Source organism: Haliaeetus leucocephalus, unplaced genomic scaffold, assembly GCF_000737465.1.
Source record: "Haliaeetus leucocephalus isolate CR32 unplaced genomic scaffold, Haliaeetus_leucocephalus-4.0 Scaffold135, whole genome shotgun sequence".
NCBI classification, from domain to species: Eukaryota; Metazoa; Chordata; class Aves; order Accipitriformes; family Accipitridae; genus Haliaeetus; species Haliaeetus leucocephalus.
Genome location: NW_010972571.1, coordinates 1,276,628 through 1,299,802, shown reverse-complemented (window position 1 = coordinate 1,299,802; position 23,175 = coordinate 1,276,628). Strand labels below are relative to the sequence as shown.

Here is a 23,175-nt window from a genome sequence, read left to right as displayed (position 1 = left end):
TACATTGAGTGCAAGTCTCTGATCACTTAAGAGTTATATCAACAATATAAATTTCCACCTAAAGGTCCAGTTTCTCCCATCTTTGCTGCTGAAAAATTGGGAATCTTGTTTCTGTATTCTCTTCTAAACACATTCAAGTTCTTAGCTCTGTTTTTGAAGTTTTTAGTGTAACGGAAAAGCCAGTTGCAGACTTCTTGCTGGTACTAATAAAATCCATTTTCAAATCAGTTGAACAGACTAATGACAGAGTGTTGGCTTTTTTTTACTCTTTCCTATTCCATAAGCTTACAGTCTTGTAGTATCTAAAAACCAAAATAGCCTCTGAAAATGTTAGAAGGATGAAATGGAAAGTGGAAGTGTCTGTAATCTAACCAAGCCAGTACAGCAAGCTAAAACTGATGGAGATCAGCACTGGTAATGAAAACAGTCATTGTGTCTTACAATGTGTTAGTCCATAGTTACTGTTACAAATAAATTTAGATTCAAGCTTTTCCAGAAATAGACTATTGCAAATTTGTTGTGAGAACCATTGGCAAAGCCTGCAAATAAAACTACTAGGTTAAAAAACATTTGAATATGCAGAGAAACTAGAATTCTTTCAGAGAAGAAAGTCAAAAGCAAGTTGACCCATTAGATAAAGAAAAGGTGAACCAATTACGTGCGTGTTAAGAGCTTTTTCAGCCAGTCGTATTACTTGAGTTTTACATTACGAAGATCAATCACATAAATTGCAAAATCAGAACAGTAACCCAAGATCCTACAGGTTTATAAGTTTAATTATTCTGAATTCCTGCTGTTATAGGACTTTATCAAATAATCACTGAATCAGATCCAATCTTACATGATATCCCTCCAGAATTTTGTAATAACATCTGATCAGAATTTAAAGATTCAAGTATGGGTTACCACCACATCTTTAGGCAAGTTTCTCCAGTGGTCTACTTGTCATTGCAGGGGTTTTATTTTTGTTTATGAGGTTATTGTGGAAGGGGAGAACAGCTTGTGGTGATCTTTTGGTGTATATTTTACATGCCTTTTTGCTGGTATGAATTCATGTATCATTTGTCTTGCCCTTGGTGAAGCCAGGCTGACCACTCCTGATGATTATCTTGTCCTTCGTATGCCTGGAAATGGTTTCCAGGATTAGCTGCTCCATCATCTTCCCAGAGGTCAAGGTGAGGCTGACTGGGCTGTTGTTCCCTGGATCCTTCTTAACCTTCTTGAACACAGGAGTGACATTTGCTTTCCTCCAATCTTAGGACATTCTCCCAGTCGCCATGACTGATCAAAGATTATTGAGAGTGGCCTTACAATGACATCCACCAGCTCCCTTAGCATTCATGGATGCATCCGATTCATGTCCCATGAACTTCTGTATGTCTAGTTTGCTTAAGTATTCCCTGACCTGATCCTCTTCCACCAAGGGTACACCTTCCTTGCTCCAGCCTTTTCCTCTGTCTCTGGGACCTGGAATTCCTGAAAGCCAGTCTCGCTAGTAAAGACTGAGGTGAAGGCAGCAGTCAGTACTTCAGCCTTTTCCATGTCCTGCGTAACCAGGTACCCTGGTTATAGATTAGAGTAGAAATGTTGAGCAGAGTTTTAAAATCAGGGGTAGGTTTTAGTGAGTTTGGTTACCAGTAATGCTCTTTGTAAAAGTGTTTTTTAAAGAAAGTTCCTTATTGTTGGGGTGTGTACTACAGCAGGCTGAAGTGGGAGGCAAAATGTACACTTTGCAACAGCTGCATGAAGGAGCAAAATACATCACTTTTGTCAGCATTAAGTGGATTCCCATAAACTTGCATGAAACAACTTCCAAAACAAATTCAGAAGAACATGAAAGTACAACTACCAACATTTAAAATAGTGCAACAAGCTAGAACTACATCGGGGACCAAAACCATAGCAAGAACATGAAGGAAAATTATCTTCCCTATAGCAGGAGCACCACCACTTCTGTTGAACATGTCCAAGGCACCCAGCTGTAGTTGTTGGTACCGCCCAAGAAGTTGGCTGTAGGTGGGGAGCAGCAGTAGGTGACAGTGGTAGCCATGGAAAATCTGACACCAAGGGCAGCACCAATGCCAAAACAGGTGCCTAAAGTTAGTTAAGAACTGGAACAGAAACCTAGCCAAAGCAGGCTAACAGGTTCAATAGTTTTATTGTAGAACATTTTTTAAAATATTAAACATTACTGCTAATGAAGATGCAATGGCACCTTTTTCATTAAGTGCATTCCTGCAAGTGCGTATATTAGAATTGGTCTGGCTCAAGACAGCAGTAAGTGCTTTTGCAAAGAAGGGTAAATTACAGTAAGGAGGGGGAGATAGTTATTAAGAATTTATTTTTTAGAAAGACAAACCTTCTTTAATAAGGAAATGCATAGAGTCTTCCAAAAATGGAAAGAATTTTTCTTAAATGCAAAACTGAGTAATCTTGCCAGTAAACTTGAAGAAACCATATGGGAGAGGAAATAATCCGCATAACAATTAGATGCGCATGTCATTTATTTATAAAAATAAAATTAAAGGTATTTATTTCAAAGAGATGTGCTAGTCTGTGTTTGATAAGGTAATTACTATAAAAAATTTTCAGGCTATGTAGAGCAGCAGGAATTTTCAGTAGGACAAATCAAAACCTTTTTCCCCAATGGAAAGAAGGCAGCAAAGTAAACTGCGTACACTATTCTTGTTCATCACTTAGCCTAAACTTGAGTAGATTTATATTAATAAATGAGTGTTTGTTATCAGTATTATTCAATTTTAAATACTTATTTTCTGATGGGAAAACGTATGGTAGAGTTTGAAACCCATTTAATCCATAAGGTAAATGTGTAGTTTCGTTTTTACTGGAATTGTTTTCAAACACCGTAGTTTTCATCTTTGCGTAAGACCCCAGTGTCTAAGCTGTGGAGCAGAAAGCCTGTGGATTTTATAATAGTTTTTAAAGTTGAGCATTTTTTAATATAACTATGTAAAACTTAAAAAATTAATGGATGTGAACACAAACCAAACAGAATTTGAACCAGAAAAAAAACCAGCAATAACCTACCTTGTATCCACCCAACATCAGAGCCATGATTCATGCATTTGGTGCAATGATCCACCAAATCTAAATGCAGCCAGTACTGGAGAAGGCGTGAAATGAACACCCCACATGGGAGTGCAGGACAGGACAATCCCACCTGGATCACGGTCACACCAAAGCGTGTATGTCGTTCCCTGGCAGAATAGTAGTCTGCATACAAACCTGAAATTACTTAAACAGATAAGGCAGGTGTATGTGCACATGTAAGAAGAATCTTTTTTATATACTTTCTATTATCTCTAAGTCTAAGGAGAAGCTGAATGATTTTTTTAGATGTTGGCACACGTTTTTTCCCTCCTGTCGTGGTTTAACCCCAGCCAGCAACCAAGCCCCACACAGCCACTCACTGACCTCCCTCACAGTGGGATGGGGGAAAGAAATCAGAAGGGTAAAAGTGAGAACACTCGTGGGTTGAGATAAAGACAGCTTAATAGGTAAAGCAAAAGCCGTGCACGCAAGCGAAGCAGAACAAGGAATCCATTCAGCACTTCCCATGGGCAGGCAGGTGTTCAGCCATCTCCAGGAAAGCAGGGCTCCATCATGCCTAACGGTGACTTGGGAAGACAAAGGCCATCGCTCCCAACGTCCCCCCCTTCCTCCTTCTTCCCCCAGCTTTATATGCTGAGCATGACGTCGTATGGTCCGGAATATCCCTGTGGTCAGTTGGGGTCAGCTGTCCCGGCTGTGTCCCCTCCCAACTCCTTGTGCCCCAACAGCCTCCTCGCTGGTGGGGTGGGGTGAGGAGCAGAAAAGGCCTTGGCTCTGTGTGAGCCCTGCTCAGCAACAACGAAAACATCCCGGTGTTATCAACACCGTTTTCAGCACAAATCCAAAACATAGCCCATACTAGCCACTATGAAGAAAATTAACTCTATCCCAGCCAAAACCAGCACACCTCCTTATCAAACACACTTTTGTACAATCAGCATACACTGCTGGAGACAATGTGGTAGAATTCTATACTATTTAAATGTTTTACAGCCTAAGGAAAATCTGATCATCTCGTCTGCCTTCTCAAATGACAAAGGCCACATAATTTTATCTAATAAATCCAGAATTAACATTTGAATTTACAGATGAAGTAAACACATCTTCTCACAAGATGTCTGTTTTCATTCCCCTCACAAGTTAAGTAGATTAAGGCAAAAAAATGGAACATGTGCTGTAACAATATCTCACTGTACATCCTTTATGGGTGGTGTGTATATGAGGGTATGCTGTGTGTAAAATTCTCAACGTTTAGATCCAACGCATCAGAAATTTCTGTAAATCCCTCAAAGTCTGCTGAGCTTCCCACGTAACTTCTTATACCAGTTTTTTGGCTTTATTGGGATTTCACATGTTTCTCTCTGTTCTGACAAAATATTGGGTTTTAATAAGGTTTTGTTTATTTTAGAAATGTCATTTTGTTGATCATTACACTTAGCTTCTTTGCCTTTCTTCTCATCTGTGATCATTAAGAGTTTCTTGTGCACCAAGAGCAGTACTGCCCTTCCACAAGACCCTTATAGAAGAGCAGCTGAAAGAAGAAGTTGTGATTATACTTTGGGCATGTTTCCTTTGCTGTCTTGTATCATTTGAAGGTTTTATTAATCTCTTAAGGACATTTCGTACAAAATCCCTGAACTGTATAAATCCATGGGAGTCTTAATAAAAACAAGATTTATTAAGAAAGGAGACAGAACACTGGAGAAATGGACTGTGTAACAAGTCTAAGCTGAAATGTTGCTAAAGCTTGTCTTGATTAGTCTCCTTCATGTCATTAACAGAAAGTAAGCTGCCTTACACATCCTCTGATTGCAATTGCCTGTCTCCCCTCTGACTGCCTCCGGCAACTACCAAATCTGGGAGACCTTCTGGTATCAAATGTCTTCTTTGGAGGGTGCTTTTCTATCTTTGCTCTTCCTCTCATCCATGTGAGTGTTGACGGGTGCTGCTGTGGGAGAGGTAGCCCCCGTGTTAGCCCTGCCTGCTGCTGGGTACCTCTGCAGAAGTATAGCCACAGAGATACACAGCCTTCTTCAACTGCAGCCCACCCTCTGCCCGTAGGTCAGAAACATGGACGTCTGAAATTGTAGTGCAGACACGAAGTCTGCCCAGAGTAGCGCTTACTGCCTGGCATTGAACTATTTAATTCTCTTCCGTATAGCTTTAAGTTCTTTTGAAAGTGTTATACAAATGTCGCTCCTCATCCTTTTTCCATATCTCATTTTTGAACAAGCAGATCACAGCTCAAGTCTGTCTACCCTTTCTCCTAAATTATTGACCATGACTTTACATAGTAAATTGCACTGGCTACAAATGTTTGCTTGAACATAATTCATGACAGAGTTTAAAGAGACAGAGCTTACATATCATTTTCTCAGTCAGTAAACAACTGATGTTAATTTTGGCATTTCTCAGCTTCCAAGTGCTTAGTTTTGATAAGATGGTGTTCTTTTCAATAGTTACAGTCCATTTAAATAATTTTCTTATTTTAAAAAAAGCAGCAAAACTTGCACTGAGAATGCAATGACATCCTGCAAAATCCTACTGGCCCTCCCTTTCCCTGGAAGACTCCCACTACTGAGTCTTGCAAGCACTGGAAACTAGATGAACAGCATCCTCTGCCACCACATCCACTACGTGGCACTAGCCATTGCAGGTGAATGATATGCACCTTTGCCATTTCCCATGCAGGAAGGAGGGTGCAGCTGGGGTGAAAGACGGGGAAACAGAACAGACTCAGTGGAAACCTGCACCCTGCTGTGTTTAGGCCAACCAAGGAATTACCAAATTTGGGCATTTTTTTAATATACACAGCAAAAAGGAAATACCAGAGACCTTGTTTTGGTTCTAGACCTTCTTAATGAAATGCCTGGGGACAAAGTAAGTTAAACACGACCAGAATTTTTTTAACCTTGTTCTAATGAATAGTATCAATGAATAAAAAAATCAAGTCTTGAGCAGATGCTTGAAGTGGAAATTGTGCTGAAGATTGAGTTTAGCAAAAGTATAAATGGCTGAAAACAGGCTCTTACAGTAGAATTTTTAGGCAACTTGTTGACAAGTTGTAGGTCCTAGATATAGAAGTAGCTTCAGACTCATGCTTTCCCTTTCCTGGCGTTACGGTTTTTCTTATTCTTTCCGATTTCATTGTGTTGTTTTGTCCTCATATTCCTAAGCTGTTTGCATCACCTAGTCTGTAACCATTTCTTAGGCTTATTTAAGTTTTTTTAAAAAATTGTCTGCCTTCCAAGAAGACAGAGAAGATAACCAGCTAAATATATGTAACAAATAACATGAGTTAATTTTATTGATGCTTGCAGAATTATCCTGTAAATCTCAGCCAAAATGGTTGTGGGTTTAGTTAAAACTGGTAAGGCTGGAACATTGCCTTATTTAATGGCTTTACTAGAGTACAGTTTTCTCTTGCTTTCCCTATACTGTAAGGTCATTAATGAATCATTATCTATTGCTAGTAATTACTGATCTCTTGAGAATATTGGTTTAATTATATAGGAATCATAAGTGGAAGATACAGTTACGTATTCTACAATGTAGGTAGTAGTACCTTGGTGTATTATGGCTTTAAAGAATCTGTTGGGGTTTTTTTTGTAGATTTTAATTGCTAAGTGTGCCTGGTAAAATATGAATTATTGTATTACTGCATGTGATAAAAGGTATACTATTGTGAGCCTCGCAGTCTGCAGGTGTAACAGATGTAAGGCAAGATTAACAGGACAGAACAATAATTAAACCAGAGACAGCCATCTCAAAAAAAAAAAAAAAGGTTTATCATGTCCAATGCAATTATTAAGTGTGTCTTAAATTCTCTTCAAATATTTGTAAAAGCAATAAAAATGTGTTAGTTTGAAAGACAGCTTTTCAGCGTGGACACTTACTTTAAGGAATTAAGATCTCTTTTTATGAATACAAAAGCTGAGTGGAGTCCTGCCATATGGCAGCATGGTTCATAGGCAATAGGGTCCTTGGTTTATAGATGCTATGAGCTAAATGCTGCCGAAGAAAATAAGAGAGCAGTTAGTATATATGCATTTACAACAGTATGAATTGCTTGCTCCCTTTAAGACAGGAAAGTTCAAATAATTAACGGTAATATTACGGTTGCAAAAGGAAGTCCAGTTGTTCTTCAGCAGACTACGTCTGTGAAACGTGATACCTCTGGGGACTGAGATTTAATTTTCCCAGGAGAAAATACAAAAGCAGGAGGAAAAAAGGAATGACTTCTGCTTGAGCAGAATAAACCTGCATCTACAAACGATTAACACTGCATAATGAAGTAGTAAAGAAGCAAAAGAGATTTCTAATAAAAGACTAATAACAAATCCCATTACACCATGGTGTATTTTTTCCCTTAGAGTGTATTAGACTTTTAGCAAGGCTTCTGAATGAGATCTGGGTAGTTGCAAGCAAAGTCAGCTCAAATGCTTGAAGCTTAGCTGAAATTTCTTGCCTAACAGTTTGTGTAACTTGAAAGTTGCGGTTTTACAGGTGGGAGGGGTTGTTAATGCAAGTAATAGGCTTCACGCAGAGTTTGGGTAATATTTGTGTCACCATAGGATAATAGTCTCCTGTGGGCTAAGCACTGTAGGGTAATGTGCCACTACATGGTAAAATCCCTTCGATAGAACAGAAGTGGTATTAAATGCACTAGCTAAGCCTTACTTCTGTGTTAACAGTTCTTCTGACTTCTCTTTCTGAGGCCTGAAAATAAGTCCTCATAGGGAAGGGGTTTGATCAGAGAGAGAAATACATAGAGTTTGTGTTTTGTCATAGCTAATATTGTGACTTTTATAATTACTACACTAACATAAAAAGTTACAAGATCTTAGAATGTAAATGTTTAATACAAGGATGAGAAGATGCTGTCTTTTGAAACTACGTATTTTCACTTTTAAAAGGGAACACGTCTTGCAAGGGAAAAAATTCTGTGTAGTGATCTCTGAATCTGTAACATGGATGTTTCTGCAGATTATACATATGGTTCCAGTGGCAGGGGGAATAAAAGTTTACAAACAAACAAGTGAACAAAACCTTGACTCGCAAAACAGTCCCTTTAATAAGACAGTCTTCTTGTACAGATTGTTGCTATCTTAAAAGCTTGTGCTTGACTGACGTGTTGGAATTCATTTGTCTAGAAATGAACTTTTATTACAGGAGTCACGAAAAAAAACCCAGATGCCTTAAACCAACAATGAGTTCTGGGACAAAAGTGGTTAAACATGAATTCTTACAAGTGAAACTAATCTTGATGAAATTTCTAGTTGCCTTTTTAGAAATTTTTGTGAGTTTTAAAGAATGACTTAATATGCTTAGCAGAAATTTGCAATCAATCTTTTCTTGCCACTGAATAAACAGATTCCACACGCATAGTAATTTGCATATCCACACTAAAAATGTAATTCATTATTTTTAAGTCCATTTTGTAATAACTATTTCAGGATTAATGTTACTAACTATTTTTAGCTCTTTCAAATGTAACCTTAGATAATCCTACCTAAAAAGGTACAAAGCTACCAGGTCTGTTCTGGAATAGGAAAGGGAGGTGCCTTTCCTGAGGTCAGCAGGTAAGTCAGTGTAAGAGCCAGAACTGGAAATAAGAAATCTTGAGAAAAAAATTTCTTCTACTGCATTTCAAGCTTACAGCCTCAAGCAAATAGTGCGTTTAATAAGACAGATTTTCACATTTTGCTAGGTATGAAAACAGCACGGATATGAACAGGAATTGACAGTATAGTCTACATGCAGATTATCACTAAATCTGGTAAAGATTTAAATTAGGTTTAATCAAAATAGCATCCATAGCATATTTCACATGGAGCTGCGAACACTGTCATCGATTACAGGGAGGAAGCCTCTTCAAACTAAGTGTGACCCTGTCCATTTTAACTGCTGCTCGGCATCTGCCTCTGAACTGGCTTTCACTTCACTGGGCTTTTCGGGGCTTCTCATAAACAAACCACTGGCTTCACCCTCCTGGTTTTGCTGTTCCACGCTATTCTTGCGTAACATTTTCTCCCTTTCATCTTGGATCACTATCACATTAAATGCCAAAAAATACAGTGTATAGGATTGATATGTTTTGTCCTTTGAGGTTCACCCATGTAATAATATTAGTCAGTTTAGCTTTTACAGTCTGCAATGTATCACTTCTTTAATGTAGATGCAGTAACATTTCCACGAATACAGTTAGTTAAGTGGTTATGACAGATCTTTGCGCTTTGCAAAATTTTCTAGTAAAATGTTTTGGATTGTAGCTGATCCAGGGATGGGTATCCTGACTTTACCATACTTGGCAAAATGGAGAAATACAAATCATATCTTTTCCTTTTTTTTTCAGGCGATGGGTAAGGCTCCTGTTTGGACGTGAATTCCCACTTCAGGACCTTCTGGTTGTCTGGGATGCTCTATTTGCTGACAGTATCACCCTGAATTTAGTTGACTACATTTTTGTAGCCATGTTGTTATATATTAGAGATGCCTGTAAGTATCAATTATCCTACACTCTTTTAAAAAGAATGCAAACCTATTTTTCCAAAGAAAAAAAGGACTTAAGAAATGCTAAATTTCATTGTGAATTTTTTAACATACTGAAAATCCTTCCAAATGCTAGGAGAAGAGCCATTTATTATCAGACACGGTCTGGTGTATTTATGAAACAAATTGTATCTTGGAGTTAAATGCAGGTTTGTTTTCTGAGTAGTTCTCTGGTTTTATATAGAGTTGTGGATTTTATGTGCAGTAAGTGATACAGGTATGTATAGAGCTCCACCTTCTGACCAAGCTGATGAATTGAGTAAAGCCTCTCTGAGACTGGAAATACTTTTATGCTGTTCTGCTGTGAGAAATGTGAAAATGCACAAGGCAATGACTCATAATTTTCGAAGATATATCTTGAAAGAAATGTAAATGCAGAGATGAGTAACAATTACAAAATATGTTTATTCTGTGCAAGAGTGGCATCTTTAAAAAATGATCATTTAATTTTATTTTATTTTAGCATGCCTGAAATATGTGCAAAGGTGAATTCTTATGGGTTAGTGATGACTAATAAATACATTAAGTTGGGGCAAACAAGAAATAACAAATATGTTGTTAGCTTATATAATTGTGAATGGGAAGAGGAAGATATGTAATGATTGAGGCATTTATGTCTGTCCCATCATATTTTGAAAAAATTCTGTATACAATTTTGCTGCAAGAAAGTATGCGTCTTGCAGCAAGATTTATGTCTGTCATTAAATATATGAATTCCATAGCATGCTGTTCAGAGTTAATTATATACAATCTGTAAGCTTTAGGTTATAACAAGGTCGCATATTTGACACAATTTTGTATTCTCGGACACATAAGGTTTTCAGCATCTGTGGTTCCTATTTTAGGGCCCAATCTCAAAAAGATAACGTGTATGTACTTTGCACGTACTGTCGTTCCAGTGCTTGCCTTCATGTGGTTTTTTAATTACTTTTTAATAAACATGCAGCATATAGAGCTACCTTATAGTCCTCTCAAAGAAGTGGACATTTAATTCAGTTTAGAGGTTTCAAAATTAATGCTGCTGTTTCAGGATGATCTGATTCCAGGTCATTATGTTCTGCAATCTAAATCTGGCTTGTTTATGTGCAGTAAACGGAAATAATCTTAAAATTTTTGGTATAGATATATGGTGCAGATGCATGTAAAACTGTTTCTTAACATCAGTGTTTTATTTTGTGTCATCGTTTTCCTTTAAAAAAAAACGAAACTTTAGAACTGTGTTTGTAAGCACCCTCTCTCTTCTTGGGGAGGGAAGGTTGTTCTGCATTTGTTTTCTTTTGCTTTGTGGTGCTCATGTACAAGTACCAGTATGAGGTAACTAAAAACATGAGCTAAAAATGTGTTCTAGGCATCTGTATGATGCCCTCTTTTTTCTGAAATCCCCAGGCTTAGTAAACAGAGTAGTAAATAGCTTTAAAGTGGAGTACATTTGCCCAAATGAGATGCAAAGTCACCTCATCAGGACAGCTAATATTCATACATACACTGTTTCTGTAATAGAGTAACTTTTTGTTCTATAGGTAGACCTAGTTAGTTACTCTAGGCATAATAAAAAGGTGAAACACAGTACCCAGTCATAAATATTGTAAACTTGAAGATATTTTCAAAGTCAAGCTCAAACGATAGTGATTTGCACAGTGATTTGATAAAAGAAAGCTTTTCTTATATGTCTGTAATAGAAGAGTTTTCCATTTTTCCTCATTTTTTTATTGCTGATATTTGAGCTTTGAATGGAGTTCAAAGTTCCGTTGTAATATTTTTACAAACATTTTCAAATAAAATAGGTTTCTAAAAGCTTCTCTTTATTTGGTGAAAGGAAATGTTAGCTCAAAACATGTGATGATGTGAATCATCTATAAATAAACAGTCTGGAAATTTTCAGTTTAAAAACTTTGAAACAATAGGAATAATAATAGAGCTCCTAAGATATTTTATTATAAAAATGTCAAATGTAAACAATGATAATAATATAGTACTGAAAGCATTTGAAACCTTAAAAATTATGCAGATTCTTTTATGCCAAAACATTTGGGGATGAGGGAGAAGTTGCTGGTTTGGGAATTGATGGGGGGGGTTCTGTGTTTTATTTTGATGTTCTCAAGGACATGATTTTAAGAAAGTATTATTTCTGCTATATTTTTTATTTTATTGTTATTGATTTGAAATCCTCTATTAGTCAAATGATATATTATTCAATGAGAAGGGAACGTTTAGATTATTAGGTTATTGTTTATACATTTTAGAGATTACGGACACATAATCACGTACACAGCCATTCTGTAAACTGCTCTGTTCAGTTTTACATCTGTATCTAAGCAGAGCTTTATCTGTGGAGTGATAATCCTCACAAGCCAAGTGTAGGGTTGTTTACCAAAGTATCTGTGAGTTTTAATAAATTAATTTTTTTTTGTTTCTTTGGAAAAATTCATGCAAAACAACCTTTTTTTTTAAATGTGTCAAACCAGAAGCAAGATGTATATGGATGTATACAAAGTTGTTGATGAAATCAGAATGGAGGGGAGGGTGCAGTGCAAAAATACATATATTTTATATTCTTCCCTTCCCTTCAAGAATGACAAAAATCAACAAACCTGGAAGACCTGTCTATATTTTGCTTAGTAAACTGTCATTATTGCACCAGGAGCTAATTTTGACTGATGAGTGTTAAGATAAGTATATTTTTATCATGTTCCCACTTGAGGACTAGCTATGGCCATTGTTAGAATGTATTTTTTCTTATCTAAAAGCACTCTGAATATTTTGAGCGAAATAAAGGAGCCACAACCTTTTCTTAGAGGAGCTGATTTGTTATTTTTGTTATAGTGCAAGATGTTCGTATTATCTATGTTTAACTTAGTTTAAGCCCTACTAAAGAGAATACAGCCATGCGTAAAGCAGCAGGGGGAAGTAGGTTAGGAAGTAGGCTTCCTGGGTTAGGAAGCCATCAGGATACAAGACTGGTGGCATCAAACATTAAACTCTTAAGAAATGACATGTCAAGGAAAATTAGGACTTTGTTGAGGACAAGTACAGTTAGTTTACATGTTTTCCACCACTATTATTGCTGCTTGCATCCAGGAATGTTTATTGGACCAACAGAGAAAAGTCAGTCTCATCTAAAGCAGAAGGGAGAAAGCAATTTGATGTTCCTCTGCGCACTGCATAACAAATATTAATCAAAAGGCAGTAAGATTGTTTTCTCTATGTAGGGGAGTTTCTCTACTCCTTTCCCTAGAAATACCAATAGCATTCTTTGGAGAAGTGAGAACTTGTTGTTCACAACAGAAGTTGGATCCCGATGTGACTCTTGCCAAGCCAATTAGTGAAGGAAAAGCACCGGTACAGAAGCACCAAGCTTATTACAAGGCAGCTGGCCACAGTGTAGGATATTTCACCATTGAACTTCAGCACCATCCAGCTACTGCTGAGACTGGATAAATTTATATTGCAGAGAATCTCCTTCCAGAAACTTTATCCTACAGTTGATTCTTAGAAATCCTTTTAACTCCGACATGCATATTCAGAGAAGGGGTGTTTGTTTTGCTTTACTGCTATTTTCTCTATCATTTTTAAGACAACTGCCACTCTGTTGGATAGTATTATGCATTTTGTCCTGAAGAGACAAGAATCGTAGAATGGTTTGCATTGGAAGGGACTGTCAAGGATCATCTAGTTCAATCCCCTGCCATGGGCAGGGACACCTTCCACTAGATCATGTGGCTCGAACCCCCATCCTTCAACACTTCCAGGCATGGAGCATCCACAACTCTGGGCAACCTGTTCCAGTGCTTCACCACTCTCTTCCTAAAAAATTGCTTCCTTATGTCTGAGCTAAATCTACCCTCTTTCAGTTTAAAGCCATTACCCCTTGCCCTATCACTACCTGCCCTTGTAAAAAGTCCCTCTCCAGCTTTCTTGTAGGCTCCTTTTAGGTACTGGAAGGCTGCTATAAGGTCTCCCCAGAGCCTTCTCTTCTCCAGGCTGAACAACCCCAACTGTCTCAGCCTGTCTTCATAGAGGAGGTGTCCCAGCCCTCTGATCATCTTCACGGCCCTCCTCTGGACCCACTCCAACAGGTCAATGTCCTTCTTATGTTGGGGGCCCCAGAGCTGGACACAGTACTCCAGGTGGGGTCTCACCAGAGTGGAGAAGAGGGGGAGAATCCCCTCCCTCGACCTGCTGGCCACGCTGCTTTTGATGCAGCCCAGGATACAGTTGGCTTTCTGGGCTGCGAGCGCACATTGCCGGCTCATGGGCAGCATACAGATCACTCTGAAACAAAAGGGTACCAAGAGGTGTTTCAGCAAAGTAATCCTTCTAACCCAAGGTTCCTCAGCAAATAGAGCACTGGCAACAGTGTTCTCTTCTGTAAAGATTTCTACATGGAAAGGGGACAGCTGAATATGTGGGGAAAACCCTAAAGATAAAATAAATATAAAAGTTAGCAGGCCTTCCTCATTTAAGTGTTGGAGTTTTTTTAACTTTCTTTGGATGGTAAGGTTTCATTTTAAAATTTAACTTTTAGGAATCAGAGGGGACACAGGTCATTTCCCAACAGTTTGATTTTTTTTTTCCATTATTCGATTGCTTCACTATTATACATATAAAAAAATTAATAATTAGAGTAAATGTGGTTGAAAACACAATTTTTTTGTCAGGGGTCAAGTCTGCACCATTAAAATAAATTAGCTTTTTTAATATTTACTTTTCTCTAGATCTGTGAGACAGCAAAGAACTCTTCCAGAAAAATAAAGAAAGGATAATTTTAATCCATTTTACATTACTGAATAGAACACATTCTGATATGTTCAAACAAGAAATGCATTGGTCTTACTGCCTATCATTTATAAAAGTATTTAGAATTTACTATCAATTTTCAGTATTTTTATTTGCTTTGGTAAAAAGGCATCATGATCATAACTGCAGAACAGTATCTTAAATTTGATTTACGTATGAGAGTTTGATTGGGTATGTACTATGTGGTGCTCATATTATACTCCTCTGAAAGAACTCTGACGGAGACCATTGTATTGTGTTCATTATGCCAGCTTTGTGACTTCAAGAAGAAAAAACAGGTACCTGAATATGAACAAGAAAAACAAAGGGTAGGAAAAAGAACAGGCAGAACAGATAAAGAATGAGTAGGATAAGTGAGTGCTTTACAAATGAAAGCAGATGTATGAAATTACAAGCTGTCGGATCAGCAACGGAAATGAAGATGATAAAGTGGTTCCCTACACAGATTATAATTATTCATTTTGCCCAGTCCTGCATCTTTTCCCCATAATCCTCTTGTTAAGGGAGGAAAGGTGCAGGAGGATATGAGGCTTATTCACATGAAAGAAAAAAAATAAAACATTTAAATCTTTCTATCCACAAAACAGTCCTTTATTTTGCATTTTATTCATTCAAAATAATTTTGTATTTGCAATGATCCTTTCTGGTGTAGAGGCCTGATTAATTAAAAGTATTTGTTACTACAGCTGAAGTTCTCAGAATAGTAAAGTTTGTTAAAAAATTATTTACAATTACTATTGTTGGAGGCTGTCTTTATGTTGCAGAGTATAAGCATCGTTAACAGGCATTGCTTTGACAGCTGTGGCAGATGGATTGCCTGGATTTAGATGGTGCAAAAGAAATGAAGTAGTTTACATAGACCTGCCTGAAAAGATGTCTTTAATAATTGCACTCATAATTAGATTGATTTGGGGAAAAAAAAAACCAAAACCAACCAGAATACGATAACGACAAGCAAAGAACCATAGAGTATACTTACATAGAGATAAAATCAGGCATAATTATAACAAAATTATAAACTTAGCAAGGCATGCTGAAAATTTCCTGAATAAGTAAAAAATCCTAATAAAGTTAATGGTATATTATATTTTTAAGTGTTTATGAGATTAAAATCTAGCCTTTTCCCTTTTTCCTGAACATTTCATGAATAGTTTCTGATTTACGAGAAAAAAAGGAGTTGTTGACATCATTTTACGTATGTGTATATATATGTGTGTGGGCATGTGTATGTATATGTACATAAGAACAACATAAAAGATACTTCAGCAAAGAATTGTCAGAGTGGGGGAAAGTTATCATAAAAGCAGGACCGAAGGTAAAATTTATCTCACAAATTATCATACTTAAATTTAGGTGTCTGCAGATGAGTGTCTGAAAAGTCAGTGTCCATTTCAGAGTATAGGACTAGTTCTTCAAGCTCCACTGACTATTGCCCTGACCACCACTGACTCAGGCAGGCTTTAGGTGCACAGCTACAGAGATCTAAATTTAGGCATCTAAATCTGGAGCTAACGTAAATGTCTATGACATAAAGTAAGTAGTAGGTTTAGCATTGTCCTTAATGATACTGGACCAAGCATAGTCATGAAGCTTGATTATGCAGTATCTTCTTTTACTCTGAGCACTGCTTGAGTTCTAAGAGACTTAAGGTGGGAAAAGACAGCTGAATCTGAACTGTGATGAATCTACTGGAAAAGGTGCTGGTTTGGAATACCAAAATAAGATAGTAATATTTCACTTTTTTTTTTTTCTTTTTTTTTTTTTTTTCCATTTTCATTGTAGTGATTTCAAGTAATTACCAGACCTGTTTGGGACTTCTGATGCATTATCCACCTATTGGAGATGTTCACTCCCTTATCCTAAGAGCACTTTTTCTCCGAGATCCAAAGGTGAGATGCTGGCTTTGTAAATACAGGGAATAAATCTCTCTAATAAAATGTTCTAAATACTGTGAAGTTAATAACAACCTACATTTGGGGGACTAAACTGTACTTTCAAGTTTCTTCTTACCTGACAAAAATGCTGAAGTAAAGAGTTGGTAACCAAGAGTAGAAACAAGTTTCTTTAATCTTCAAAGTATGCTATCCTACTATTTTGCTTAAGTTATCCAGGAGCTGTGGTAACTGCAGATGTTTATGCTGTTTAGAATGCCTTTGCTTGGTATTCTGCACAGACATCTTTCATAATAAAGTATACTTTTGAGGGAAACAGTATATTTTATATAATAACCTAGTAAGCTGTATAGAAATTGTCATGCGATTTCATCTCTAAGACCTTTTTCATGGGATTTCTGCAGATTAATCACTATTAATCCTTAAAGCACTACCCCGCCCAATGTATAATAGTTATGTGATGGTTTTCAATTAAAAACAAGAGTCTGCTGTTACAGCCTGAAAACATTCACATGAATAAAATGTACAAATTCATAAATTTAATGTTACATATTGCTAGCATACAGTTTCGAATATACTCATCTATACTAAAAAAAAGCAAACCTCTTGCTGTTTTAGAATGGCATGTGTATATGTGTGGATATAATATACAGCAGATATCCACAGGATAGTGGATAAAGTGTTTGAGATGAAGCTGTACACAGTAATCTTTGCAGTATTCAGATCTTTGGCAGATAGCAGAATTTGTGCTGCTGGTTTTGAACTGTCTTTGTGCATGTCCCATTAGTAGGCTGCCAGTGTAAAGTCTGATTTCCCTCATTTCTTGATGCATGTCACCTTTGAAAGTGAAAAATTCATCACTTCTGCACTTTGACTGCCTTCTGCAAAATTTCATTCAGTACCAGTGTTTACACTTTTATTGATTAAGAAAAAAATTGTCTCTTTGTTTCTATATCAGTTTTTTGCAGAAATCTGCATTCTTACAGCTGCTTTCTTCATTCCTCTCAGGCACAAAGATTTCTTTCATGACGAGAGTAAAGTATATTGTCTTTTCAGTGTGTAAGAAAGTTTGTAATGTTAGATCTCAGGAATCTTTCTAAAGATTTTGGCAGCAGTGTGTGAAATCAGACTGCCCAGCATTTATTTATGTACTTTTTTAGCAAAAAAAGATAGAAGTATTTTTTTAGAGGGAAGATACAGAGGGAGGAAAATTGTGCTAAGATATCAAACTAAATCCAATATGTAATCTGTCATTTCTTGAAGGTATATGTTAAAAGACAGAATAATTACTAATTATTCCACTGTCCTCCAAAGCATCCTAGGCTGTATACAAGATATCCTACTAGGCAAAGGGGGCAAAAATAAACTACCAATTTCCCATGTAAGAAGCTTGATCACTATTGTGCTCCTTATGCCCTTGTCTCCAACAGAATGAAGTTGTCAGGCTCATAGGCCTCAGTGCCCCATTAATAAACATTCTCAGGTGTGCCTTGAACACCTTTCAGAAAAACACTGGATGTAGTTCCTACTGTGTCTTTCAGGTAGTTCTCCCTTCAGTCAGGTGGATAAGTCCCTAAAGCTCTTTCATGCAAAGACTGCTAGTTGTCTTGTCAATTTAAATATGATTAATTACAATTGTTCCTCATCTCTGAGCTGTACTTATCTACTTGGGAAATACTCTGAAGGTGAGGAAGCTAGGATTTCCAGAGATAGAAGAGCCTTAAGGGACTTCCAGCCACCTCTTGTTTCACATTGGAACTTTGACTGAGAATGCATACACACATCTGGACTTCTTACAGTAAGGAAGTTAAACTGTTCTAAAGGATCACTCTAAAAGAAAAAAATAGCTCCTAGTATGAGAAGGAAATGTATTTTCAGTGCTATGACTTGAGTACCTGTTTCTTATCTTTCCCTAGGTATGATTTTATGTTTCACTTTTGTGTCTTTAAGCATGTATTGGTTCAATCCAATGTATTTCTGAAATGGAAGTCTTGTTATTCTATAAGACCTACACATAAAAATTTTTCAAGTCTTTCAAAATTTTTCATTGCACAGAAGGAAAAGGAAGACTCCAAGACATCATGGGTGCTGTAGGAGTCTAAAGTCAGTACACAGATTATATACCAATATAAGTGGGAAAATTATGATACCTTTTTTTTTTGCTATCTGCATAAAGATAATTCAGTTTGCTGTTATTCCTTGAGCAGATAAAAGAAGATTGGAAGAAAAGACAAGGCGATTTTAGTCAGTAGTGTAACTTGTAAGTGATGATTAGCAAATTCAGTGCTTAATGATTTTTCTTCCTCCTTTGATGTTTTCCTGTGCATTTCTCCATCACCAGCTTCTGGTTTCTAATGGAAAATTACATTTGGTTCAATGCATTTTAGGTCTCCTGAGCCAGGGCTGAGTTGTTCCGTGTGGCATTTCTTCCAACATTTCACTTGGGTTTTAATATGTGAAGTCAGGAAACTCTTCTGTGGGAGGCTGTTGCATGGTCCAGTGGCTTATTTCATTATTTGTTGAACATAGCAAGAATGTTTAGTGTTGTTCTAGGTATCAGAGAGAGGCTTGATCTCTGCCTCTTGGAGCTTTAAATCTCAGGTGGACAAGAAATGCAGTTTAGAAGTCATGGACAGGGACAAACAGGAATCTGCCTCTTGCAGGTTTGTTAATATAGATTGTCTTCGGGATTATTTTTGCAGCTAAGTAAATGCCAAATAATCTCACTGAAGGGAAATTGTGGGGTATTTGGACTAAGAAAGGTTGATCGTATCTACATAGATCTGAAAGGTTCTTAAGGAACAATCCTGTCATAAATGGTGAAGTAGTTAAGATGGACCCAATACGGCCTTTCCATTCATAACTTCTGATTCTGGATATAATCTGGGTTTGCATGTCTGATAACTTCCATTATTTCTTCTGTTTACTTGGTCTGACATGACAGATATCTCCTCCCTACTTATTTGTCTTGTAGACTATCAGGAGAGATAAACTTTGGCTTGATGAACCTGTTGCATTTTGTTTGCTTCTTTTCACTGCAGTCGTCACCAGGAGAGCAACCTCAATGTCAAAAGAAAGCTATACTTAAAAGATGGGTGGCATTTTTTCTTACAGATGGACAAGTAGAATTTCCTGACCTTTTGTGGAATCGAACCCTAGCAGAAGCCTTAGCATTGTCCAGTAATAACAATAATATGAAAGATTATTAGTGCTCACCATTAATCTAATGCATGCAGGAGCTCTCCTTTTCACTTCATGAACCATGGTTGGCAGTAGGAATGAGAGGACATTTTAGATACCACATCCCTGATATATTCCAGTGCCATAGAAGAGAAATACACATCTCTGTAATAGCTGAAAACAAGTTAATGCACCTGTCTCTGAAGGGGGGGGCCTGAGACATACTAATTTTACAGGCATGAGTATGGATCAATGCAGAATAATTGAATTTCAGCCTTTTCTGCATTTGGCTAGCTCCAGTTCTTCGGAAAATGTAGAATGAAGAGCTCAAATCAGTGTTGTTGTCTTTGCATAGGGTGATAAAGTTAACCTGCTTAGCAGAGTATTTGTTTCACATTTCTAATCTTTGAACAGATAATTACCTCAATTATTTATATGAAAGTAACTTCTATGTACTTAAAGTCCTTCTGAATATAAAAGTAGAGCTTCTTATGGAAGAATGGGCTATTAAAAGTATGTATATGTGAAATGAGAAAATAAGGGAAGGTTTTTTAGTGTATATCCAAAAGCATTTACTGAAGGTGTGTCTCTGTGTATTTAATATCCCACGAGTGGCCAATTTGCTTCATTTTTTTCCTTATCAAAACCATCGAGCACTGTTAATTTTCAAAGCAAAGGCTGCGAAATTAAGAAGTAGAGATATGGAGATAGGGCAGTGGAAAAATATAAAGTGATTAAAAAACATAGTTCCAACTAGAGTTGTTCAAATAAAAAAAATTAAAAAACCCAATTAGAAACAAAAGTCATAGAAAATGTGAACATATTGTGTTCCTTAAATAACCAGATGTTCTTTCCTTCCTGAAGGCAGCCAGGGCTAGGAATAAAAGGTTTAAAACTATTGTTTTAAGTTAACTGTGAATTTTGCAAATCTGTTTTCACCCTTTAGCAAATAAAATTCTAATACAGCAACATAAGCAAAGTAATTTTCATCTTTGGGTGTTCTTATTTGTATGTTGTTCTGTGTTGAAGTGTTAACCTTATCACAATGACTTATTAGAAAACTAAAGCACTACATAGAATATTACAGTTTTACATTGCATACTAAGAACCTGACAACCATCCTTTGTCTGAAAGCTTACTGTATTTATTCCTAATATTTTTGTAAAATAAGTTTGCTTTCGATATTTTAACGTGGTGAGTTACCCTATGTGTTGAGCAAGCTAGTTAGGAGTTTAATTCAGTGGAGACACCTTTTATCATAAGCCATCGATTCAAAAAGAGAAAAAAGAAAGTGGTTGTGCTTGGTCGATGGGGATTCATTTGTTAGTTATGCTAATAATATTCTAGTTACTGCTGCTGATATTTTCCAACATTGTATTTTAAGCTATTTGCTGACATTGAAAGTGGCCATATAATATTAAAATCTAACTAAATCCACAATGAAGCATACATGACATTTCAAAGAATTCGTATTAGTTTGTCATGCCTGAAATTACAGGTACTGCTAGAAAACTTAAGCAATAATATATGGTCATGATCACTCATATAACGATTAGTCAGAGAAATCTGCATTCCAGCTTTTTCACAATCTGAGCAATAAGTGACAAGGGGAAAACACATTACTGAAATTTTGAACCGAACTCTTTGTACATTTATTTTCAGCTGAATTTTCTTCTTAAGTAGCTGCCACCATCTCAGAGTTTTCTCCAAGCTAGTTTCATGTGCCTGAAAGGCTGTTGAGTTTCACTTTCTTCTTCTTCAGATAAATTCTTTTCTATACACTCATTAACTGAGGTGCCGCTGCAGAGCTGCAACTGTCCTTTGAAAGCTGCCAGTATGTCAGTATTGTTTGTTTTGCTGTTTGTGGCAGGAGAAAAGCAGGTTTGGGGTTGTTTTGTTTGTTTGTTAGCATTGTGTGTGCAATCTGGCATTAATTACCTGTCTTTAATGACCAGATTGCAGCCAATCAGAAGTTGGGATCTGGCAGTGTTTGGGCATTAACAACTCATTAATTTGTACCTACACACAGAGGTACTGCTGGGGTGTGGAGTCCATTTTGTTAGAGGGATACCAACAAGGGGGAGGGGGGCTCTTAACAAACGTTTGCTTTTTGCTTTTTTCTTTTTTTTTTTCTGATCACGAAGAGTGTGACTGATATTTCGGGAGCTTCGCAGTAATACATTAGGGTGTTTGGGTGCGTGAAAACTAAGTATCAGGAAGCTGGGATAATGGATATCCCAATGCCGTGTGAGCTGGCAGTACAAGTAAGGTTACCTACGCTTTAAAGGAGAGTTGCCTTGACAGGGGATATGACTGATAAAGGAAACAAGGTTTTTCCAGAAAAGCTAAGTACCTGTCTCTTCTGGGAGGAAAGGAATTAGGAGAAACAAGAAATAAATGCATGTATTTCAGTGATTCACAGAGAACTTCTATTTGCCTTAATTTCTGAAAGATTAAGATCTTGGACGCTTACAAGACTGCTGGTTTTATAACCACATTCAATTCCTTGTAGTGAACCCGAACATTTTGATGGCCTAACTTCCCCATTTGCCAATACAGTAAGGTTAGATGTAATCTAAACACATCACTTTGAGTAAATCGATGGTTTTTCTGTAACTGCATGCTAAGCTATTTAATGTGGTGCTATACAACTAAGAATTGCATATATTTTACATGTTAAAGCCCTATTAACTTGTTCTTTATGTTCATGTTCTTAAAACGAGAAACTTTTTCTTTGCAAGGAGATAGGCCATGCTTTGTTTTAAGAATTATTGTTTTAAATATTCAGTTATTGTGTTTCATTAATAGAATAAGGTATGACAGGCAGCTATGAGTTTAATGATAAATTACTTGGAATAGCCATGTTGCCATAGTACCACATAAAAATAGTAAGTGTACCATGAATTAAAAATCCTCTTCAGTTTTGTACATTTGTTTCAAAACCTTCCTTCCCAGTGCACCTGTGCATTTTAAAATATAAAAAGGCTGTGTGGTCAATAGTCATAGTACAATAACTTTCTCGTCTCTCTCAAAGTTCATTGCAATCTCCCCTGATACGTTAACCCTTTAATCAACCCACTATAAAATAGTCATCTTCTTCTCTACGTCACAAGTAATATTTTCAGGAAAAAATCTTGGAAAGTGGTTAATTAGTCATCTAGTCAAGACTTTTCGAATGAGTAATCTTTCAAAGTCCTTCCCATTCCTCAGTATCGTATGTAACACAGTAGTCATCACTCGAAGGAGCGAGCTGATCTCTTAGATTGCCAACCACGATGCAGTTCCCAGTATTGCTCTGTGTTGTATGCACAGGCCAGTTATTTGGTTAAGAACCTACAAGTATGGTATCAATGCAAGTTAAGCAGCCATTCCATTTAAATGAATAGGAAAACGGTGGGAAATAATACAGAATAAAGCCAAGCTTCCTGAACAGTGACATCTCTCATAGTGAAGACAAAGCTGTGCCGCCGGTAAGACGGTGCAGAAACAAAGGACTTGTCCCATTTCTGTGTAGGGCCGAGCGAGATGGCACTGCAGTCTGCTCCTGGCAGTGAAAGCAGAGCCCAGCAAGGAGGGCAAGTTGGCTTCGTTGTTCTCGTTGCCGGTCTGGTGTGACCCAGCAGGAGAGCGGCTGGCCTTGAGGGCAGCGAGGGGTTGGTGGCATGGCTGATGATTTCTGAGC

General features: G+C 37.1%; 1 protein-coding gene across 1 annotated transcript in view; it reads left to right on the top strand.

Moving 5' to 3' along the window:
* The window catches only part of TBC1D5 (TBC1 domain family, member 5), a 297,889-nt gene that overhangs the window by 208,149 nt on the left and 66,565 nt on the right, over positions 1-23,175 (top strand). Inside the window, exons 14-15 of the mRNA XM_010585896.1 lie at positions 9,428-9,570; positions 16,204-16,310. Of these exons, the coding sequence (XP_010584198.1) occupies positions 9,428-9,570; positions 16,204-16,310 (250 nt within the window). The remainder of the gene's footprint in view (positions 1-9,427; positions 9,571-16,203; positions 16,311-23,175) is intronic.